This window comes from Eschrichtius robustus, chromosome 1 (assembly GCF_028021215.1).
Source record: "Eschrichtius robustus isolate mEscRob2 chromosome 1, mEscRob2.pri, whole genome shotgun sequence".
NCBI lineage: Eukaryota > Metazoa > Chordata > Mammalia > Artiodactyla > Eschrichtiidae > Eschrichtius > Eschrichtius robustus.
The window spans coordinates 125,005,304-125,024,468 of NC_090824.1; the positions used below are offsets into that span (position 1 = coordinate 125,005,304).

At 44.2% G+C, this 19,165-nt stretch overlaps 1 protein-coding gene across 7 annotated transcripts in view; it reads right to left on the bottom strand.

The window, feature by feature from the left end:
* Positions 1 to 1,883: 1,883 nt before the first annotated feature.
* The window catches only part of HERC1 (HECT and RLD domain containing E3 ubiquitin protein ligase family member 1), a 213,478-nt gene continuing 196,196 nt past the window's right edge, over positions 1,884 to 19,165 (bottom strand). For all 7 annotated transcript variants that reach the window (XM_068553272.1, XM_068553278.1, XM_068553309.1 and 4 more), the window contains exons 68-78: positions 18,383 to 18,485; positions 16,644 to 16,813; positions 15,124 to 15,262; positions 12,965 to 13,134; positions 11,730 to 11,899; positions 11,283 to 11,448; positions 9,955 to 10,031; positions 8,913 to 9,165; positions 8,267 to 8,419; positions 5,365 to 5,670; positions 1,884 to 2,495 (exon numbers count right to left, since the gene is read on the bottom strand). In XM_068553272.1, coding sequence (XP_068409373.1) covers positions 2,310 to 2,495; positions 5,365 to 5,670; positions 8,267 to 8,419; positions 8,913 to 9,165; positions 9,955 to 10,031; positions 11,283 to 11,448; positions 11,730 to 11,899; positions 12,965 to 13,134; positions 15,124 to 15,262; positions 16,644 to 16,813; positions 18,383 to 18,485 — 1,893 coding nt within the window. In that variant the 3' untranslated portion in view covers positions 1,884 to 2,309. The remainder of the gene's footprint in view (positions 2,496 to 5,364; positions 5,671 to 8,266; positions 8,420 to 8,912; positions 9,166 to 9,954; positions 10,032 to 11,282; positions 11,449 to 11,729; positions 11,900 to 12,964; positions 13,135 to 15,123; positions 15,263 to 16,643; positions 16,814 to 18,382; positions 18,486 to 19,165) is intronic.

Sequence of the window (19,165 nt, forward strand, 5' to 3'; positions counted from 1 at the left end):
AAAGGCTAGGGGGTCAAAGTTCTCTTGAGACTGTTTAAGGGTGATAAAAACTGCAAGGATTTGTTAACTGAATGAGTCTAGCAAAGAAAAAAAAAAAAAGGCCTAAGCCTCTATGGGGGTTGAAAGTGAACTACGGGGGAAAAAACAGCTGCACTAGGCTCATTGCAGCTCCTCACATCAGGGACTCACACCTCCTCCTCTCTCCCAGAGCTTCAAAAGTTGAGAGAATGAAGAAAAATGACAGGTTTCCAGCAAAGAAATGGCATCTGCTATAAAATCAAGGTGTCTGTGCAGGATTTCCTCGCAGAGTTAGGCCTCCTGAGAAGCCATCCGTTAGGCCCGACAGGTGGGGCCTGAGCGTCAGCCTGCTGCGGGTGCCCCCTCCCCTGAGTCCAGAGGGAGCTGGGGCAGCAGAGCCCAGAGCCTCATGAAGGTCAAGGCCTTGTGATTTAAAATAGTCTGAGACTGCAGACGTAGCCTTCAGCTCGGCACACTCTCAGCCCAGCCCACCAAGAGGGAAGAGCTACTTGTCACCGGGAGCCAGCCCAGAAGGCCCGAAGAGACCCCTTTTGGCATTGTCCAGGATCTCAGCAGCACACAGAGGCCTTTCTTGGCTGAGAGAAGTTCCCTCCTGGCCCAGAGGCCCGGACAGTGCCTTCCCACCCCCCAAGTGAGTGCTTCAAGCGCAAAGACCTTCACCGCTGCTTCTGACTGAGCTCTCAGATCAAGTATTAAAGGCTCAGAACCCCCTGGGGGTCCCCAGAAGCTGTGGTCTTCTGAGACACAATGCCAATTGAAGCCTCTTTTCCATAAAACTGAAATGTCATCATTCTAAATATTATTAGATATACTCACTGGGAAATATCCATGCACCACATCATCTTAGCCAACAAAACCACATCTTCCTTCCAATTTCTCTTCGCAAACACACACCTTTTACCTTCCTTGTGGAAAACAAACGCCTGTAAGGCTCTCTGGCACCTCATTTGAGCAGGCTGTCAGCCTTGGCCTTGTCCATGAAGTACACTGGAAGTAGCGTGTGGCATGAACTTGGAGTGGATGAAAGAGAGACGCCACCCAAAGGCTGTGCCCTCTCCCTGTTCCCACTCCCAGAGCCTTCACAGCTGCTCTCCAGACAGCCCTTTCTCCCAGGACCACATGCTCATTCTGACATGCCTGAGCAAATGAACACATCGCCCAGGGCCTTCAAGGTCTGGGTTTAAGAACCAAGGGTGTAACCCCTTCCCCAGTCCCCTGCACAATTCCCCACCATCATTCAAGGACATAAAAGCCACGCATTAGTTCTCAAATTAATTCACACATTCACATGGTCACTCATTCATGTATGCCAAGTGCCCACGTGGCTGCCCTTCCAGGGTAGATGACATGTTATTGTAAACTGCCCCGCTCTTTAATTCCATCACTGGATCTGCTGGCTCCTCAAAGGGCGGTGGGGGTGGGCAGTCAGAACTGTATCACTTTAGTTAGTTTCCTCCTTGCCTAGTAGAGCTGCATCCCGTACCAGGTATCCTGGGGCTGTTCAAGAAAGGCTCCTATTAGCGTGTTACACTTTAAGCCAGCTACGGAGAAGGAGGAAGCATAGTGCTAAAGGATGGACACAGGGACCCTGTAGTGAGGGAACACAGTGAGAGACCAAGGATGACAGAACCAATGAAAACAGGAGCTTTCACCTCAGGGGGCTGCTATACCCATGTGGTCCTCTGCTCTGTCATTTCCAAGCAAAGCCCAGTGTGAAGGAATGTTTCTGATGAGTCAAAAAGCTGTCAGAGTGAAACTAGTCTGAAAGCTCATTCTCTCTTCATCAAAGCTCCAGTAACAAAAGCAGCCCATGCACTGATTCCTGAATTGGCTTTATTTCTCTGCATAAGGAACCCTGCACAGGCAATTCAAATTAAAACAAAATAAATATATGAATATTCATGTAAAACTGTCCTTTCTAATGAACAATTATACACAATGTACAATTTCATGTTCACTGGGTGGGTTTACAAAAATGTACCATTCCCAACTAAAAATGCACCGAAATGGTTCCATGCAAACTTATCAAAAGTGACCACAAATATGGAGGGAAAAACCTGACTTAGAGCACTTTGTCTTTTTTTTGTACAATCACAGAAAAATAAAAACATCTAATTTCCTTGTTACATTTAGAGTAACTAAATGTGGCCACTGTTTATAATGTCGGTTTATGTTCCTAAAACATCTATTAGTTACCATAAAAGTGTATCAGCATTAAGTTGGAAGTGAGCATTATTGAGAAGAAGGAGGGGCGACGGCACCCTGGGTGGTCAGTAGTCAGTGTCGGAGCCCTCAGCGTTGTCCACGTTTCGCGAGAGCATGTAGTTGTCCATGTCGATTGAGCGGCAGTTGTTGATGGCGTAGCGCAGGCGCTCAGCCATGACCAGCTGGCTGGAGTAGGGCGGCAGTCTCAGCTGGAAGAAGCAGGTCTGTGAGGTAGGCAGACTGTCGTAAGGCTGTGGAGAGAGAGACCCAGAGCCGTGACTGCAGCACTGGGGTATCATGCGGGGAGCAGGGCTGCTCATCACCACCACCCCCAAAGTCAGGAAAGCACTTCTCCCTGCCTTCAGGTGGGCTCCACGGACATGACTGACTGCACGGCCACGTGGAGAGCAAGCAGAGACTTGGCAGTGGTAGGAAGAGCGCAGGCTCTGGTGTCCTGTGGCCATCTAGCTTTTGGCGAAGATGCTTCTTTCCTCTCCTCACTCCTCCAAAGCCCTCACGTGTGAAATGAGAATGAGCCCTGACTGGCAGGGTTACCTGGTAGAACACACTTCGCACAGTGCCTGCCACAGAGTAGGAGTGCAACAGACTTCGTTCCCTTTCACCAAGAGGGTGCAAACTTGAAGCTGCTGCAGGGATTCCCCCAACAGAGCCGGTGAAGTGGAAGGAACAACTGTAAGGGAGTCACCACACTCCTCCTCCTCTCACCGTCCTCCTAGTGAGCATTCTGCCATCCTTCACCTGCCATGGCCACCAGCACACCGCTCAGATGAGGAAGGAGCAGTTAATGAAATCCCAGCCCAGCCCTTTAACCGATGGTGATGCAGTCGTTTAAAATGATAATTATGAAGATAAGCAGCAAAACAGAAAAGTGCTGGAGATAGACTGTTAGGTGGAAAAAGCAGAATACAAAATTCTAAATGCGTCATGCAAAAATGTATATGCTTGAGGAATTACACAAAGGTGAAAGGTGAAAATGGCTACCACTAGGAGGGACAGGATTCCTGTCCCTCCCTGCAAACACTGTCCTGCCTTGCAAACACAACTATTTTCCAAACTATTTGTAATGATAGTAATGATTTACATTGTTTTTATAATTTTTTAAAAAATGAGTTTTTAAAAAAGAACCTGCCCTCTCTTTCTCGTTGAACTCCTTGAAACCAGCCCTCCTCCTCCTCGGAACTCGACATCAGGTGAGTGCATTTCTAAGAGGTGGGAGATGGAGGGCCCAGAAGCTTAGCTGTGCCAGAGCCAGTGATGAATGCAGAAAAACCACAACCCACAAAGACATTAAAGGGGAATGTCAACAGGTGGCTCTGATTTGGAAACTAGAGAAATGGTTTAAAAGTCACAAAGGAGAGACCCATAGTGGTCAGTTTTCTGAGGCTAAAACCCCCCAGGCAGGGGATTAATAGTGGATTAACTCCTGGGATGGCACGGTAGCCCAGGACAGATACAAGGCAAGGTTTTTTTCCAGAGCTGAATAGAAGCAAACCATTTCCTCCTCCCCATCTTTCTCTGAAGCAACAAAACAGATTTACAACTTATAGTTTCTGGCAAGTCACATCGAAAATTTACAGAAAGGCTCTTTTCATAGCCTTTCCTGTGCATGGCCTCTCCAGCAAGCCCAGGAGTGGAGCCCAGGCAGGCAGCCTCAGGAGGCAGCAGGGGAGGGACGGCTTTGACTACAGCAACTTTCAAGGCGTAGTTACAGGAAAAACACCAGAAAGGCAGATACTGAAACCTGATGAAACCGGTAGGATGGGCCCTTGAGTGACGAGGTCCCACCTTCCTGTTTCTGGAATAAACACCATGGGCCCTGCTCAGGGGACTGCCCAGCTCATGGCGGGTGGAGGAGGAGAAAGAGGGAACACAGACACGTCTAACTTAATGTTGGGTTTGAGGAGTGTACCAAGTGTCCAGGAGATGGATATAAGATCTAAGTCTGCCTGGAGGAATAGGCAGGAGGCATAGGAAAGCATCCAGGAGGGCTTTCTGGAGGCGATGACATTGGTATTGGGCTTAAAGGATGAGTAATTGCTTGCCAGGCATAGATGGAAAGGGATGGGAGGAGAACTTACTAAAGCAGCGGGAATAGCCTGCACAAAGGCATGGACATTTAAAAATGGTGTGACCTTGGGAGTTCCCTGGTGGCTTAGTGATTAAGATCCCAGGCTTTCACTGCCGTGGCCTGGGTTCAATCCCTGGTTGGGGAACTGAGATCTCGCAAGCCATGCGGTGCGGCCAAAAAAAACCTCCCAAAACAAACAAAAAACCCCCCAAAATAAAAAACAGTGTGGTCTGTCAGGAGAAAGGCAAGCAGCCCATGATGGCCAGAACATAATAAGCATCAAGAGGTGATATCAAAAGGCGGGGCAGAGGCCAGACTGTGGAGGTGTTGAAGACTGCTAAGGTGGATGGCGTTTAACCTGGAGTCAACACAAGGGGCCGCTGAACGGTGTGAAAGGAAAAGAGTGATGTGGTCAGAGGGGTGCTTGAGAAAGATGACTCTGGCAGCAGTGTGCATTAAAGGCTCTAAGCCCTTTTATTCCTAAGCCATCTGTCAAAACAGCAGCTGGGCTGGAGCTCTGCAGCAGGGACCTTTCATCAGGCTGCAGAGAAGCTGCACTGCCTGCTCCGTGATGCACACCACGCACGTACCCACAGAGCACGTTATTGCTGCTCCCTGTGTCTTCACGTTCCTTCCGGAGCACGTGCACCATTAATGGTTAGTATCTTCATGAAAACAAATAAACAAGACCGTGTCGCAGTGCAGAAGTCACACAGTGAGCAGGCATAGGAAATATGCGGCAGAGGCAACATGATGACCTTTCTGCCAAGCTTAGCTTTCATTCAGGAAGCTACTGGAAGATTCAGCGAAGGTTGTTGGTTGTACTGTGCTTTCTACATCCATTTAGGACTTTTAAAAATTGAAGTTATGTGATGTTTCTAACCAAGTTTTTGTGCTTTATTTTTTTAAAAAATCTGGAAATTCCAAGCATTAATCCTGAATTGGCGGGCCTACTTTTGAAGCCCAACATGCAAGCATCAAGGAAGCAATAAAGGCACACATTACCAAGGAAGAAAAAATATCTTACTTACCCTATCAACCTTCATGATCTGAAATCTCTGAGAGATATCAGCAGTGTTGGCTGGTAGTCGAGACCTTCCAGACACAAACCTCATGAAAAGCACCCGCTCCTCGTTGGAGAACTCCTCCAGCGTGTGCCAGAACCACTGCACCAGCTGGTGCTGCTCATCCACCTCCCGGTACCGCACCACTTTCTTCAAGACTTCTACAGAGATCTCGGGCATCCCGCACACCATCTGCTCCAGCTGCTTTGCTGTGAGGAGGGACAGCAGCGGCACGGGGACGATCCAGGACATCCCTTCTCGGACCGCAGCCACCTGCTCCCAGGAGAGGTTGTTCATTCAATGTGTGCGCACAGACTGGGCACCCACGGTGGACCCAGCTGGGCCGGGCACCTCGTGCGTGCTCATCTGCTCCCAGGCCCTCTACTTGTCGCTCAGAACTGGCATGACTGCACGCGGCCCAACCACCTTGCCTCTGACCCTGTGTTAGAACTTCTCCCTGCCTGGAGAACTCATACACTCCTTCCTGTCCCAGTTCAGGTCAATTCAGGAGCCCACCTTCCCTGCCCCACAAAATCCCAACCCACTGGGGCCTCCCCTAATGCCAACCACACTCCTAATCACACACGGCCATGGGCTGTTACACTGTGCTATGTGGGCTACTTCATCTTCTCATCAGGGTAAGAAGCTCTTGGAGGATGTGTCTAGAGCTTCTACTGTTTTTGTAATTTATATTTTCTTTTGAAAACAGTTATATCCTTTTTGTAAAAATCATTTGTGCTGATTGTAAAAGAAAAAGAAAAGTACAAAGAAGAAAGTAAAACTGAGACATCCTTTTGTAGGAAGGCTGCAAAAAGGACAGAAAATTTGATCAGGAGATGGGTTCTGTATCCCAGCTCCACCACTTCTTTTACTTGAATTTTCTGATCTGAAAAATAAGGTAAATAATTGCTGCTCCCATGATTATGACAGGTATTTTAAATGAGTCTGTGTGACTGGGCAGTTAGCCCCTGTTAGCACAGTGCAGAGAACAGGTCAGTCAGGGAATGCCGAAGGGGTGCTGCCAGAGGCTGCCACACGGTCTGTTTGGCAAAACCCCTCCAAGGTTGTGCAGTAGTGCATACTCTGCACACAGACCCATCACTGTTCCAGGTTTGTTTCATGAATAACTTCTCCACTCTTGGCCAATTCAAAACCATCTACCACAGACAAGACCAAACCAGAGAACGTGAACAGGAGCCACACCTTGAGGAAGGCCCTGGAGTTATGACTGTACAAGGTTGTCATGCCCAGGGCTAAGGAACGGAGTGGCAGTGAGGGCAGTCTCTACTGAGAGTAAACGGATACCCCAGCCAAAGTCTGCCAAAAAACAAGCTGTTTGCCTGGTAGGATACAAACCAAAAGCTGTCTGGAAAAAAAAAAGGCTGAGGTACAGGGATGACTGCTTGGGCTGGGGACAACTGGGGACAGCTATGGGAAGAACACGGGGTTCTAAGAGACAAGGAGGAAGTGAAAGAGGAAGATGGCCTTGTTACAAAGAAAGCAACAAAGCCAGGGCAGAGCACAGCTGATGGAGAGCAGGTCAATCTGACCTTCATAGGAAAGGCCAGCACAAGAGCCTGGACACCACAGTTAAACCTGGTTTGCGATCCTGGCTTTGCCTTGGGCACATCCCTTCACTTCTCTGGACTCCATGCATTCATTTGTGAAATGGTGATAGTAATTTCTATCTCTCAGAGTAACTATGTGAAAAACCGCACATGCGGGTGCCTGGTACCACATCTGGCATGCAGAAAGTGATCAGGAAATTTTGGGTCAGTTATTCAGTCTGTAAGGAGTAAACATATTCAAGAACTAGAGACAAACCGTAAGCCCTGGCTGTGTAAACAACATTGCTGACAGGATCCACCCTTACTAAGCTAAAGGGTATAGTTTTCTGACTAGACTTGGCCCAAAGTCAGAGTCAAAGAAGGAACCAGAAGTGAAGGGTGTAAAATATATACACTTCAAATTACTACACAGCCTCAGAGCCGGCATCCAGCTCCTGAGAAGAACCCAACATATTCTGCAAATAAGGTATTACTGAAGTGGCTATGAAGGATTGTATAACCAAAACCACCACTTTTGGACACAATATTCATTTCTATGGTCACTCACCATACTCCCATCATTTATTAAATGCTTACTACATATCAGCATAGAACAAGGTATATAAGTTATATATATGAAGTACATTTTTCATTCAATGTCTCACACACTAATTGAAGAAAGAAGACCCAAACTCTGCAGTCTAATCCTTAGACCACAACATAGAAGTATGTGATATCTTGAGGAATTTCTAGGTAACAAAAAAGATATGTACAGGCCTGGAGGAAAGTTTGTCCAGAGAGGAGATGCATTCTCAGCTGGGGCTTGAAGGAGTGCAGCAGGAGGGGGAAAGAAGCACTCACATGGGATTGCAAGGCCAGTGTTTATGGGTTCATTCACATGGACCCTGACTGACCAAGCTGGAGTGGGGCACTGGGTTGGGGGGCAGTTAAGAAATGAAGATAAACAGGACAGAGGAAGAGTGAGAGTGAGAAGGCAGGTTTTGAAGGCCTGGGGGAGGGCTTGGCCTCAATCCAACCAGTGACCAATTCAGGGCTCACCTAAGGCCTTGAGTGAGGAGATAGCAGGCCCTGAGATTATGCTTGAAAAGTCTCTGAAAAGGGACTGAAATATATTGGGTTGACCAAAAAGTCTTCCATAACATCTTATGGAAAAACCCGAACGAACTTTTGGGCCAACCCAATAGATACTGATTAATCAACACAGTGAATTCATATGCCAAAATTCAGTAAAAACCAGACAGCTCCTGTTTGGAGACAAATGCAAAACATTCATATGCACCTCCCAAAATGTTTCATCTCACCTGTCGGTCCATTTCATGAAGTCGATATTCAATGGCCCTCTCCACATACTCCTTCCTATTAGAAAACGTGAGTGGGATACTATTTCCACCAGGGATTATAGGAACCATTTTGCCATCAGCGCTCTGGCCAACAAAAGAATCAAGAGGAATCATCTGAGAATAGAAGAAAAAAGAATTTTTACTCCATGGTAGAAATGACCACAAAAAGTATGTTACACACAAATACAGAAAAACGTTTAACAATATCAAAATTTTTAAGGATGAAAACAAGGCAACTGAGATAACTGATCAGGCTACTTGATCAGCAGAGAGTGCTGACTCATCTGGTTGTAATTAAAAATGAGGTTGAATCTCTCTGCCTCCAAATCAGGATTGATGAACTCTGGTCATCCCAGGCCTCCCTCTCCACCTGCTTCTCTCTGTCCTTCACTCTAACAGGCAGAGAATGGATCAAAGGGGAAGGAGCAGAAGCTGGGTGCTGGAGCTGACTCTCTTAGCAGTTATTTAAACTGCTGGGCTGAGCTGCTAAGCGCAGCAATGGCTTATGGCATGGGTCAGCCAGACAGCAAATGGAAGGCCATACCTGAGTTGTACACAGAAAAATTCTAGTCAACACCAACAGAAACATGAACCAGCCAGGATTCACCTCATGGAAACTCTCCTCGGTAATCCCACTGTCTTCAATGTGAAGAATGCTGTTGAGAGTCTGCACATAGAGCAGATCCACCTCCTCCAGGTCTTCCAGGGTGAGTGGGACGCAGCACAGCTGCTTCCACACCAGAGGGGCTAAGTGGAGGTCCAGAGGCTTCTTTGTGCGAATGGCAACCCCCATTAAAATTCCCAAGAACTTAAACTGCATTAAGTGTTCATCGAGGCAGGCAGAAGGGTTAAAAAGGAACCTGCAGAATTAAAGGAACTATTTCAAACAAGGTTGTCCTCATTTTTATTAGAAATAAGTTATCAAACAGCTATAGCATTAGTCTAGACCTGTGCTGTCCAATATGGCAGTCATTAGCCACATGTGGCTATTTAAATTAATTAAATAAAATCTAAAATTCAGTTCTTCAGCTCCTATAACCACGTTTCAGGTGCTCAATAGCCACATATGGCCTATCGCTATTGTTCTGGACAGCACAGGGACCATATTTTGAATTATTTTTAGAAGAACCATAAGAGGGTAAGTGAATGATCTATTAGTCCTTAAGCCTCCTGCTCAAGGGTGCTCTATTTCCTAAAATCATTTCATTTATCATTTACAAGTCCATGAAGCAGGATCCAAAATTCAGAATTTGACAAGTAAAGGAATAATACATAATTGCAAATACTAACTGCTGTGACTGGATAGCATATCAAAGGTTTTTAATGAATTTTAATTCATTGAGGGAAGGCCACATAGGCCTTCAGAAACACAAAAGAAGTCTGGTTTCAATATTAAGTCTGCATTTCCTCTAACCCTCTATATTATCATTGAGTTGGTCTCATAATAAATAAATAACAAGTCATGATGTGTCTCAGTTTCCTACATATGAAAAGAGAACGGTAACAGTTCCTACTCCTTAGAGCTATCATGAGGATTCAATGGGATACTCCATGTAAAACACTTAGTACAGTGCCTGGCATATAGTAAGCACTCAATAAATGTGAGCTATTATTATAGACATTCAATAACACTTGCTGACTGCCCTTACCTGTCCCTATTGTAACCCACTTCTGCGGTAGCATTGGGAGAGGGTATAAGAAGGTCAACAATACCAGTTTCAAGTTCCTGTAGAAGAAAGAAAAACAATTTCTTAGAAATGACAATCAAATGCATCAAGAAAACAAAACAATTAACATTAAAAGTCATACTGAAAAGAGAATATTGAGGAATTTACAATGCTATATGACAACCAGCCATCTCTATAATTATTTCTGTGGTTGTAATTTAAAATGAATTTAGGAGACTCCCCCATGTAGAAAATGTCCTGCAGTATGCAGAACTAAGATGAAAAAGTCAATCCAGGGCACGAGTTGGGGTATCTGTGAGCAGGGTACAGTGATATTCAAATAAACTTAATAAATGATAGCCAAGTATTATTTTAGTTACAGGATTTATCAGAAAAATCCTCTGATACTAGGCAAAGCTGGAAGGGTCAGAGCTGATCTGGAAGCAAAGCTGCCACTGTAGATCTTAAAATATGAACTGGTTCAAACTCTTTTTAATAAATAAATTAATTAATTTTTGGCTGTGACGGGCCTTTGTTGCTGCGCATGGGCTTTCTCTAGTTGTGGCAAGCGGGAGCTACTCTCCGTTGCGGTGCACGGACTTCTCATTGTGTGCCTTCTCTTGTTGCGGAGCACGGGCTCTAGGAGTGCAGGCGTCAGTAGTTGCAGCACGCGGGCTCAGTAGTTGCGGCACGCAGGCCCTAGAGAGCACAGGCTTCAGCAGTTGCGGCACGTGGGCTCAGTAGTTTCAGCGCGCGGGCTCTAGAGCGCAGGCTCAGTAGTCGTGGCGCACGGGCTTAGGTGCTCCGTGGCATGTGGGATCTTCCCGGACCAGGGCTTGAACCCATGTCCTCTGCATTGGCAGGCGGATTCTTAACCACTGCACCACCAGGGATGCCCCAGTTCAAACTCTTAAGACTTGTTTTTTCTAATTTCTGCCAGTAGCCTGGCAGTTCTACTTTGTTCTAAAAGCACCAAGATAAAGGGAGCACGTGGGTGGTCCTGGATTTGTCTGTTACGTAAGTGTAAATATGTGTCATTGTTTCCTCTGCCAGTGTTACACAGCACAACAGACGGTGAGTCACTGGTAGATGGCGAAGCACTGGCACTTACTCAGTAAGGTATCTTCACAAAGCACTTCACAAGCCTTTGCGATAATTCGCCTATACATCATTAACAGCATAACTTTATGTAAGGATTACAAATGCATCCTTGCTTACATTTATAAAAACATGCCAGAGTAACCACTGGAAACAGTAAAACAGCCACCACCTGAGCGGACAACTCAGCAGGGGACACTGAATGAATATACCTGGCACATCTCTGTGATCGTGTCATCGAACACTCCTCCAGCATCATCAGCCCCTTCTCCAACCAGCTTAACCTTCCAGGCTCGGGATGGCAGACGGAGGTCTGATGCATTCAGTTTAACTACTTGTCTTGCTATTTGAACAAAGATGGGCTTACACTTCCTTCCTCTTTAAAAATAAAGGGAAAACAGAATGAAATACAATGCTCTCAGATCACCACAAAAGTCACTTGAATCTATTTTCCCATCAGTGAATGAACAGGCCAGCTTAACAACAGCCAAACACTGTGCTAGGCCCACTGTAACCACACTGGGTACTGATGTAAAATACTATTACTATCCTACTTTACAAATAAGGAAGCAGAGGCTCACAGAGATCAGTTAGTAATTAAGTCCATCTCAAAAAATGCTAGTTAATGAAACATATACACATATACATAATATGCTAACCTGGTTGATATCCTCTTTACAGTAATTTGAGGTCCATAGTTTTTGCCTTGAACCATGGTTTTTCCTATAGAGCGCACCATCGGGAGGGTGTAGACTCTTGGGGCTAACAAAGGTCGGAGCTGTCCCTGCACAATGCCCCATGTTCCAGCATTATAATGAGACGTACTATTCTGTAACAGAAAGTAAGCTTAGCAGAAATGGTACAATCTAAGGCTTAAAAGAAATAACACATCTCACTTTTACAAATGCACTCTAAAAGCATAAATCTGGGTATTAGCCATTATTAGCAACTTTTTCAAAATACTTTTTCTGGTAAAGTATGATTATTATTTTTAAAAACTTAGAAAATACAGAAAAGGACACACACACAAGCACGCAAATAAAATCATCCATAATCCTATCATATGGAGATGGCCCCATTAACACTTTCATCTATTTCCTTCCAGTTTCCTTCCTTTTCACATTTTCGAGATCATACTATTTATACAATTTTCCACTGCTTTTCTCACCTCACTTTATATCATAAACATTTCTCTCACTAATTACAAACAGGTTGCTAACACTCTTGTTTAGTGCTGCACAGTATTCTGTCGCCTGGTTGATTATCTATTTCTAACAATGATTTCTCAAATCTCTCATATGCCGTGACCGTTACCCAAAGGATTTTTGACTAACAGTTTTACAAACTAACACACATTTTGGCAGGCATGCCTATACATTAAACAAACAAACAAACACAGCCAGCTTGCTTTCTTCCTAAATTGTTAGACTGTTCTATAAAGACAATCAAATCAGCCAAATTTACTTTATCTCCCCCACCTATCCCTCCACAGGGTATGCTCATTTGTAAGGACAGCAAGTCTCCAAAATTTCTCAGACTCACTTACATAACCACCTTGACTGTGGTGCTAACACCTTTGTGTGCTTAAGTTTTAAAATCATATTCTGGAGTTCGTAGAAAATACATGCTTAGCCATTAGCCATTCATACTTCCTTGAACTTTGGACAAACCAAAACACAAGGAAGACCACTGTGTGTTCAACAGCATGATAATCTATATCTGGACTGTCCTTAATCCAGCAATAAAATGGGAACAGAATTGGTGCCTTTTCTACGTCTCTTGGGTGCTGAGAGTAAAAAGCATTAGCCGCGGAAGAATTTTCTGAAGGCTGAGAAAGAGGCCCTGGGACCAGGTAAGCACATCACAGGCACTGCTTTCCAAGCCACCATTTTACCTGATTGTTGGGGCTCAGGTTCAGTAGCCTCCAGGATGAGTACATGAGGTCGGAGAAGTGGTAAAGCAGCCGGAGCCTGGCCCTCGCAGTGTGAATGCTCACCTCCCTCAGCGCCCCGTACTGGGGGGGCACTGCATCGGGCAGGCCCAGCTGCAGAGGCACTGACACACCTGCCCAGAACACAAATGCACACTTGTAAAGGAAAATGCGTTGTTTTCATCATGTTTAGTGTTTTGAAAAATTTCAAACACACACAGAAGTTGCAAGTATATAATGAACACCCATTCCCACCACTTAAATCCTACAATTAATATTTTGCTATATGCTTTATCACTTATTTATCAATTCCTCTATTCACCATCCATTCATCTTAATTTTTTGATGCACTTGTGTTGGTTTGTAAAACATCTTTTTAATTTATCATTATGGAAACTTGTTTTTTTTCTCCTTTAATTTAGTTACCCGTTTAACTATGGGACTTAAACAGTTCCTTCACAAAAAAACTCCAAAAGCAAAAAAACTCAAATTCATTCTTTCATATTCAACAATTGTCATCTTCATAATAACACAAGGTGTGGGCCAGGACCAGGTAGGCAGTTCTGGAAAATGGAAATGGGCAACTCAGCAGAGTCACCTCCCACACTTACTAGGGATCTGACAGAAAGTGACCATGACAGAATGAAAGATACGAGTAGATGATTCAGGAAGGCTTTATACTGCAAGAATAAGAGCTCCGCAGAAGCAAAAACTACAAGGACTGTATCCATGGTTATCATCTTATAGAAACACACAAAAGACTAAGAACAAGACACTCAACTTACTTGAGTTTCCTGCAAATAAAGATTTGTACAGCTCAATTCTCAGAGGTATTTTCCTACTATTAGTTAAAGCTAACATTTATTGAGTACTTTTATGTGCCTGGCACTGTTCTAAGAGCTTCACATGAATTGATTCATTTACTCCTACGGTTCTTTACAATAGGTGCTATTATTACCCTCGCTTTGCAGACAAGGAAACTGAGCCTCAGGATCACTCAGCTCCTAAGTGGAGGAGCCAGGACTGAACCCGGGAAATGTGGTTCCTGAGTCTGAACCTTCAGCCACCATGCTGTATGGTCTCTGTCCTGAAGTGGAAGGGAAATCCCACTGGAAGCTAAAGAGGCCCCTGAGTACCTGAAATTGTCAGTGGGCCGGCAGCACTGCTCATTCTGGGCTCTGTTAACCAGAAACCATCTCCTGCTTGTTTGGAATCTACTTGGCAGTCCTACCTTGCTCTCTCAGGGTATGTAAGAGAAAACAATCTCTATGGGGAGTCTTTCCCAAGGACCTGTGGCTAAAAGTAGAGGGCTTCACAAAAAGGGATGAGAATACGGAGCTCTCAGGCACAAAGTCACTTCAGGGAAGTTCTAGTGCCTCAGATACCAGAGGATGGTTTTAGAAAGGACTAGAGGGCCTGGGAAAGAAACAGACCAAATATGAAGGAATGCATAAGGATAAGCATCATACTTAAGGCAATGGTTACATCTGTGGGGAACAGAAGATGGATCTAATCAGGGAGAGTACACAGTAGGGTGTTAGGTACACAAATATGCATTTTATTATCTTTTTACCTTTTTGTAGACCTATGAGGATTTCATAATAAATTAAAAGCAAAACATACAAAAGGTAGAAACAGCCCATCAGTCCTGATATATACACTGGAGTAAAATGGCAACAATTTTTTTTTGTTTTTCTGCTGTGCCAATGTATAGACAACATCATGTTTCAAATGGCTGACTAGGGTGAAGAATTTGACAAGTGGTCTCCGGGCTTTTCATCTTTATTCCTTAACAGCATGGCTTAGAAAGCTACAGTTCATCACTACTATATATAAAAAATACTTTATTGCTATTCCAAAATTATAAATTTTGCTTGCCTAAGTGATACATTTTCTTCTTTTGGGGAGCAGAGAAGGACTAGCTATGTAATGAAGTCTGCAGGAGAATCACCTGCTCTGAAAGTATTTGCAGTACTGTAGTACAAAGAGTGCTTTGGTTGTGTGGGGGAAGGTTTGATGGTTTTAGAATGGTGCCTGGATGCAGTGTGAAGGTGGCAAGCAAACAGTGCAGCTGGGAACTGCTGAAAGAGAGGCTGCAGGAGCATGGATATTTCATCCCTCACCTGGTGCTCTTGGTGGGACAGGTGGCGCTGTCCACGCAGCACTGTGGCAGCGACCGGCCGAGATCTGCCGAACGTTTTTCCCTTGCAGAACTGTTACCAGGGTTGGTTCTCGAACGTGGTTGGTGTGGCCTAAGCCAAGCTGGAAATAAATTACAAATACACAGAGATTCAATTAGAAACAGGAAGAGAGGAAGTCAAGATGATAAAATTTGTCTTGGATGGTAGCAGATATAAATAAGTTACTATCTGTACCAAGCAACGGCATCAAAATAATGAAATTAATTCTGATTTTCTCTATCAGAATGATCCTCATAGCTTATACTGTCTCCTAAAAACTAAGCTGTAACAAGGCCATTCCAAATCTAGCAGATGAGTCTTAATGACTGAAAACATCTTTGAACTCCACTTCTAGAGAGGAAATAAATTCTTGGCAAGTTAAAAAAAAAACAACAGAATGATCTATAGAGCTTTTACTTAGAACACACTGATTTCTTGACTTTTAACATGGACTGCCTGTGTAACAGTAAATAAACAATTATAAAAACATACATAGAAGCAGATTCTCAACTCTGGATCTCTGTTCTTAGGGTCCGACTAGGACACCCAGTGTTTCAGTGGCTGAGCACCTCAACATCATCAGGGAGGATCATGTCAAGGCCCTGCCAGGGACCCTCCAAAGGTGTCTCAACATCAACTCTCTTCTCATTGAGACAATGTGCAACCACAGTGTTGAGCAGCTTCCCCATCTGTTAATATAGTGATGAGGACACCACAGAGCTACTGTGAATAATACTGGGCCTTGAACTTGAGGGTCGTTGGCTCTAGGGGCAGCTAGACGTAGAGAGGATTTAGAGAGGAAGGAGATGTCGTTCACATGTGGAGCTGAAAGCCACTGTAGTAGCAGGCATCTCAGACCTGCCCCACCAAAGTGTGTCCCTTCTCCACATACAGGATAGGCTGAACACATCAACCTCTTGAGTCTTTTCTCGACCTCTTAGAGGCTCAGTTTACTACTCTACATAATGGGAGTGACAAGACTTCCTGAACAAACACAAACATGCTTTGTACCCTGTCATATTATAAAATATAAAAGTATTGTTGTTTCATCCTTTCCATTTTCCAGATCAACTGATGCTCCTAGTACCTAACCTCTTTTATTACTGTAGTGAAAATGATGATGATTAATCGTGATAGTAGCAAATACTGAATACTTATAAAGTGCTGTTTACTATGTGCCAGGCACTTCTCAGTGTGTGCAGACACACATATATATTCAGCTAATCCCCTTAACCACTTTACTGTACTGCCAGATTTTTTTTAAACCATGACATAACACTTACTAGACCATAATCAAGAGACAGAGATGCACAACTGGACTCCAGATAATCAGCCCCATAGCAAAGTGATGTGCTTGAGGTCTTGCGTAGATATTCCGAGTTTCTAGCTTATCCCTTTGCCAAATGAAGAATGTTGTCAGATTTCTAGAACATGACAGAGCAGCAAGCGAGATAAATATTTACCTGCCCCTCTGAATTGCTCCCCCAGGCATACACATCTCCAGTTGATGCCAAAGCAAGTGTGTGTTCAGCTCCAACTGCCACATCTTCAATGACCACTCCAGCCAGGACAGGGATTTGCTGTGGTCGATTGTGATTGCGAGCACGCCCTTCTGGCAAGCCTATCAAGCGATCTGAAAAAATAGCAAGAGGACATTTATGGATAGCACACCACAGTCCTTTTATATTTCCTGATGAGTCATTTAATGTCTATGGTGGTATGGCAATGACATACATAACTCATTGGGGCAAAAGCTGCTTTGCCAGTAAGGTATACCGGATTCTGAGTGAATAAAGTTTAAAACTGTTTCTTTGCAAAATGTCACAATCTCCTTATTCATAAAAATAAATAAAACTTAATTTAAAATTAGTAGCTTATTTCAAACCAAGAGGCACCTCTAGCATCCTCATACTTGGAGAGGACTGGCACGTAATTCACAGAGGCCCTAAATTTCTTGCATTCTAAGAAAAGACATCATGCAACCTGTCCTGTCCTCAAATTTCCAGCCAACTTCTCCCCTTATCTTTGCTGCCAAACTTCTACAAACTGCAGGCCAGTCCCTGTTGCTCCACACGCTGTAGGCCTGTTTGGCTTGGCCACCTTCTGCAGCCTAACTTGCACTCTCACCACTGCACTGAAACTGTACTCTCAAAAGCCATGAATAGCTCCTAACTGCCTATACTGCAGCAGCCTCTTCTCCAGCTCTAGCCCATGGAGCTCCACTTTACCTTCTGATAATGTGGCCTCAGCTCCTTCTGCCCCTCGCAGACTCTGCACTATCCTGGCTCCCCAACTACCTCTCTCTCCACTCCTTTCAAAGCCAGCTCTCCCGTGTTCACCTGCCCTTTACTCACATTCCCTAGAGTTTTACCCTCTACTTTTTTCATGCCATATTCTCTCCCTGGGTTTATTAGAGCCTATTAATATGGCTTTAACTACACCATTAGGAATTATGCAAACCTACATGTCCATAAGCAATCTCTCTCTGGAGTTCCAGATCCAAATTCCCAGTAACTTGCTAGACTTCTCTATACATGTAGTCTAGAGTATACGGCCCCAATTCAGTACGACTAAAACTAAGCTCCTTATCTCCTTCACCAGAACCAACTCCCTGTCCTCAGCAGTGTCAATGTTCTTCCAAGACTAGAAACTTCAATCACAGCTCACTTCTTCCTCCCTCTTCCTCACACACTCTTCAGTCACTACAACTTGCAAAGAATTTCCATTTACAAAGCTGAATATACTGCCAGGGAATCCCACTGTGGATGCTTAGATTTTGAACTTACTCAAGATTTGAATCCCGAATGCCTGTGAATTCCTAAGACCTGGACCCCCAGTCCCTGCAAGGGCTGGGAAGTGAGGCAGGATCCAGAGGAGCTCTGGTGGTCAAGGCAGTGTTTGTGGTAGCATGGCAGAGGTAGCAGAGAGGAGGAAGGGAAGGGCTTTGGCAGGAATTCTTCTGGCAAGAATGAAGGCTCTGGCACGAGGGGCCATCAATGGGGAGGAGAGTTTGTCCTTACAACGACTATCATGAAAGTGGAGCAGAAAAGTAGCTAGTGAATGAAGGTTGTGTGGCCAATCATCACCCAGAATGAAAAATGACTCAGTTTAAGCACTTTCTATACAGCTGGAAGGCAAATGTTTCTGTAATACATGTGTGCACAAAATAAGCAATGTAATTAATGCCTGGAAAATGCCCTACCTTGACCAAAGGTATACACGTGACCATCTTTGGTCAATGCAACAGAAAACTGAGTTCCACACGCAACCTTTTTTATTCCAATTCCACAAAGGACATCAACTTTCTGCAAAATAAAAGCGTAAGGCACATACTTTAAAAAGGAAAATAAAAACACTCGAATTTGCCTACTGGCATGTATAAACTCAAGGATTATCTTCCAATAAAAATACTAATAGTCACTTACTTGTTTTCAGCCATATCCACACTCCTAAATGTTATTTTCTCATACTGCTCTGCAAACTACCTGAATATGGGGGAGTATTGTAGGGGGTAGGGGATGTTTAACTAAAATCCCCAGGACCCCATGTGAAGTGGAAACATTCCTCTGGGCAACAGAAACCAAAGAGAATCCTATGGCTGTTTAAAGAACACTGTAAGACCATGTAAAGCCATGGGCTGCTCCCAGTTAGATTTTTTCTGCTTTCAGAGGTGACAATAACTGCTTTATATGTTCTCCAGAGAGGATTTCTTTCCTTTTTGTATCCCTAGCTGAATATTCACCAGTCTAGCTATCAAGATGTCACAGACTATATACGATAGTGAATCTGGAGTTGAATATAAATTGAATACTTGTAAATCATGCTGCTTGTTAAACGTGTTAGAAAAATCCACATAAAAAGGATTTCACAGGAGGTCTTCTGAAGAGCCAAGAAACCTTCTATAGTGTGAATAAAGCCTCTTAATCATTTGTTTATGGACTTGGATTTCCTATTACTTTTTAAATGCACATACCTGTATAATTCA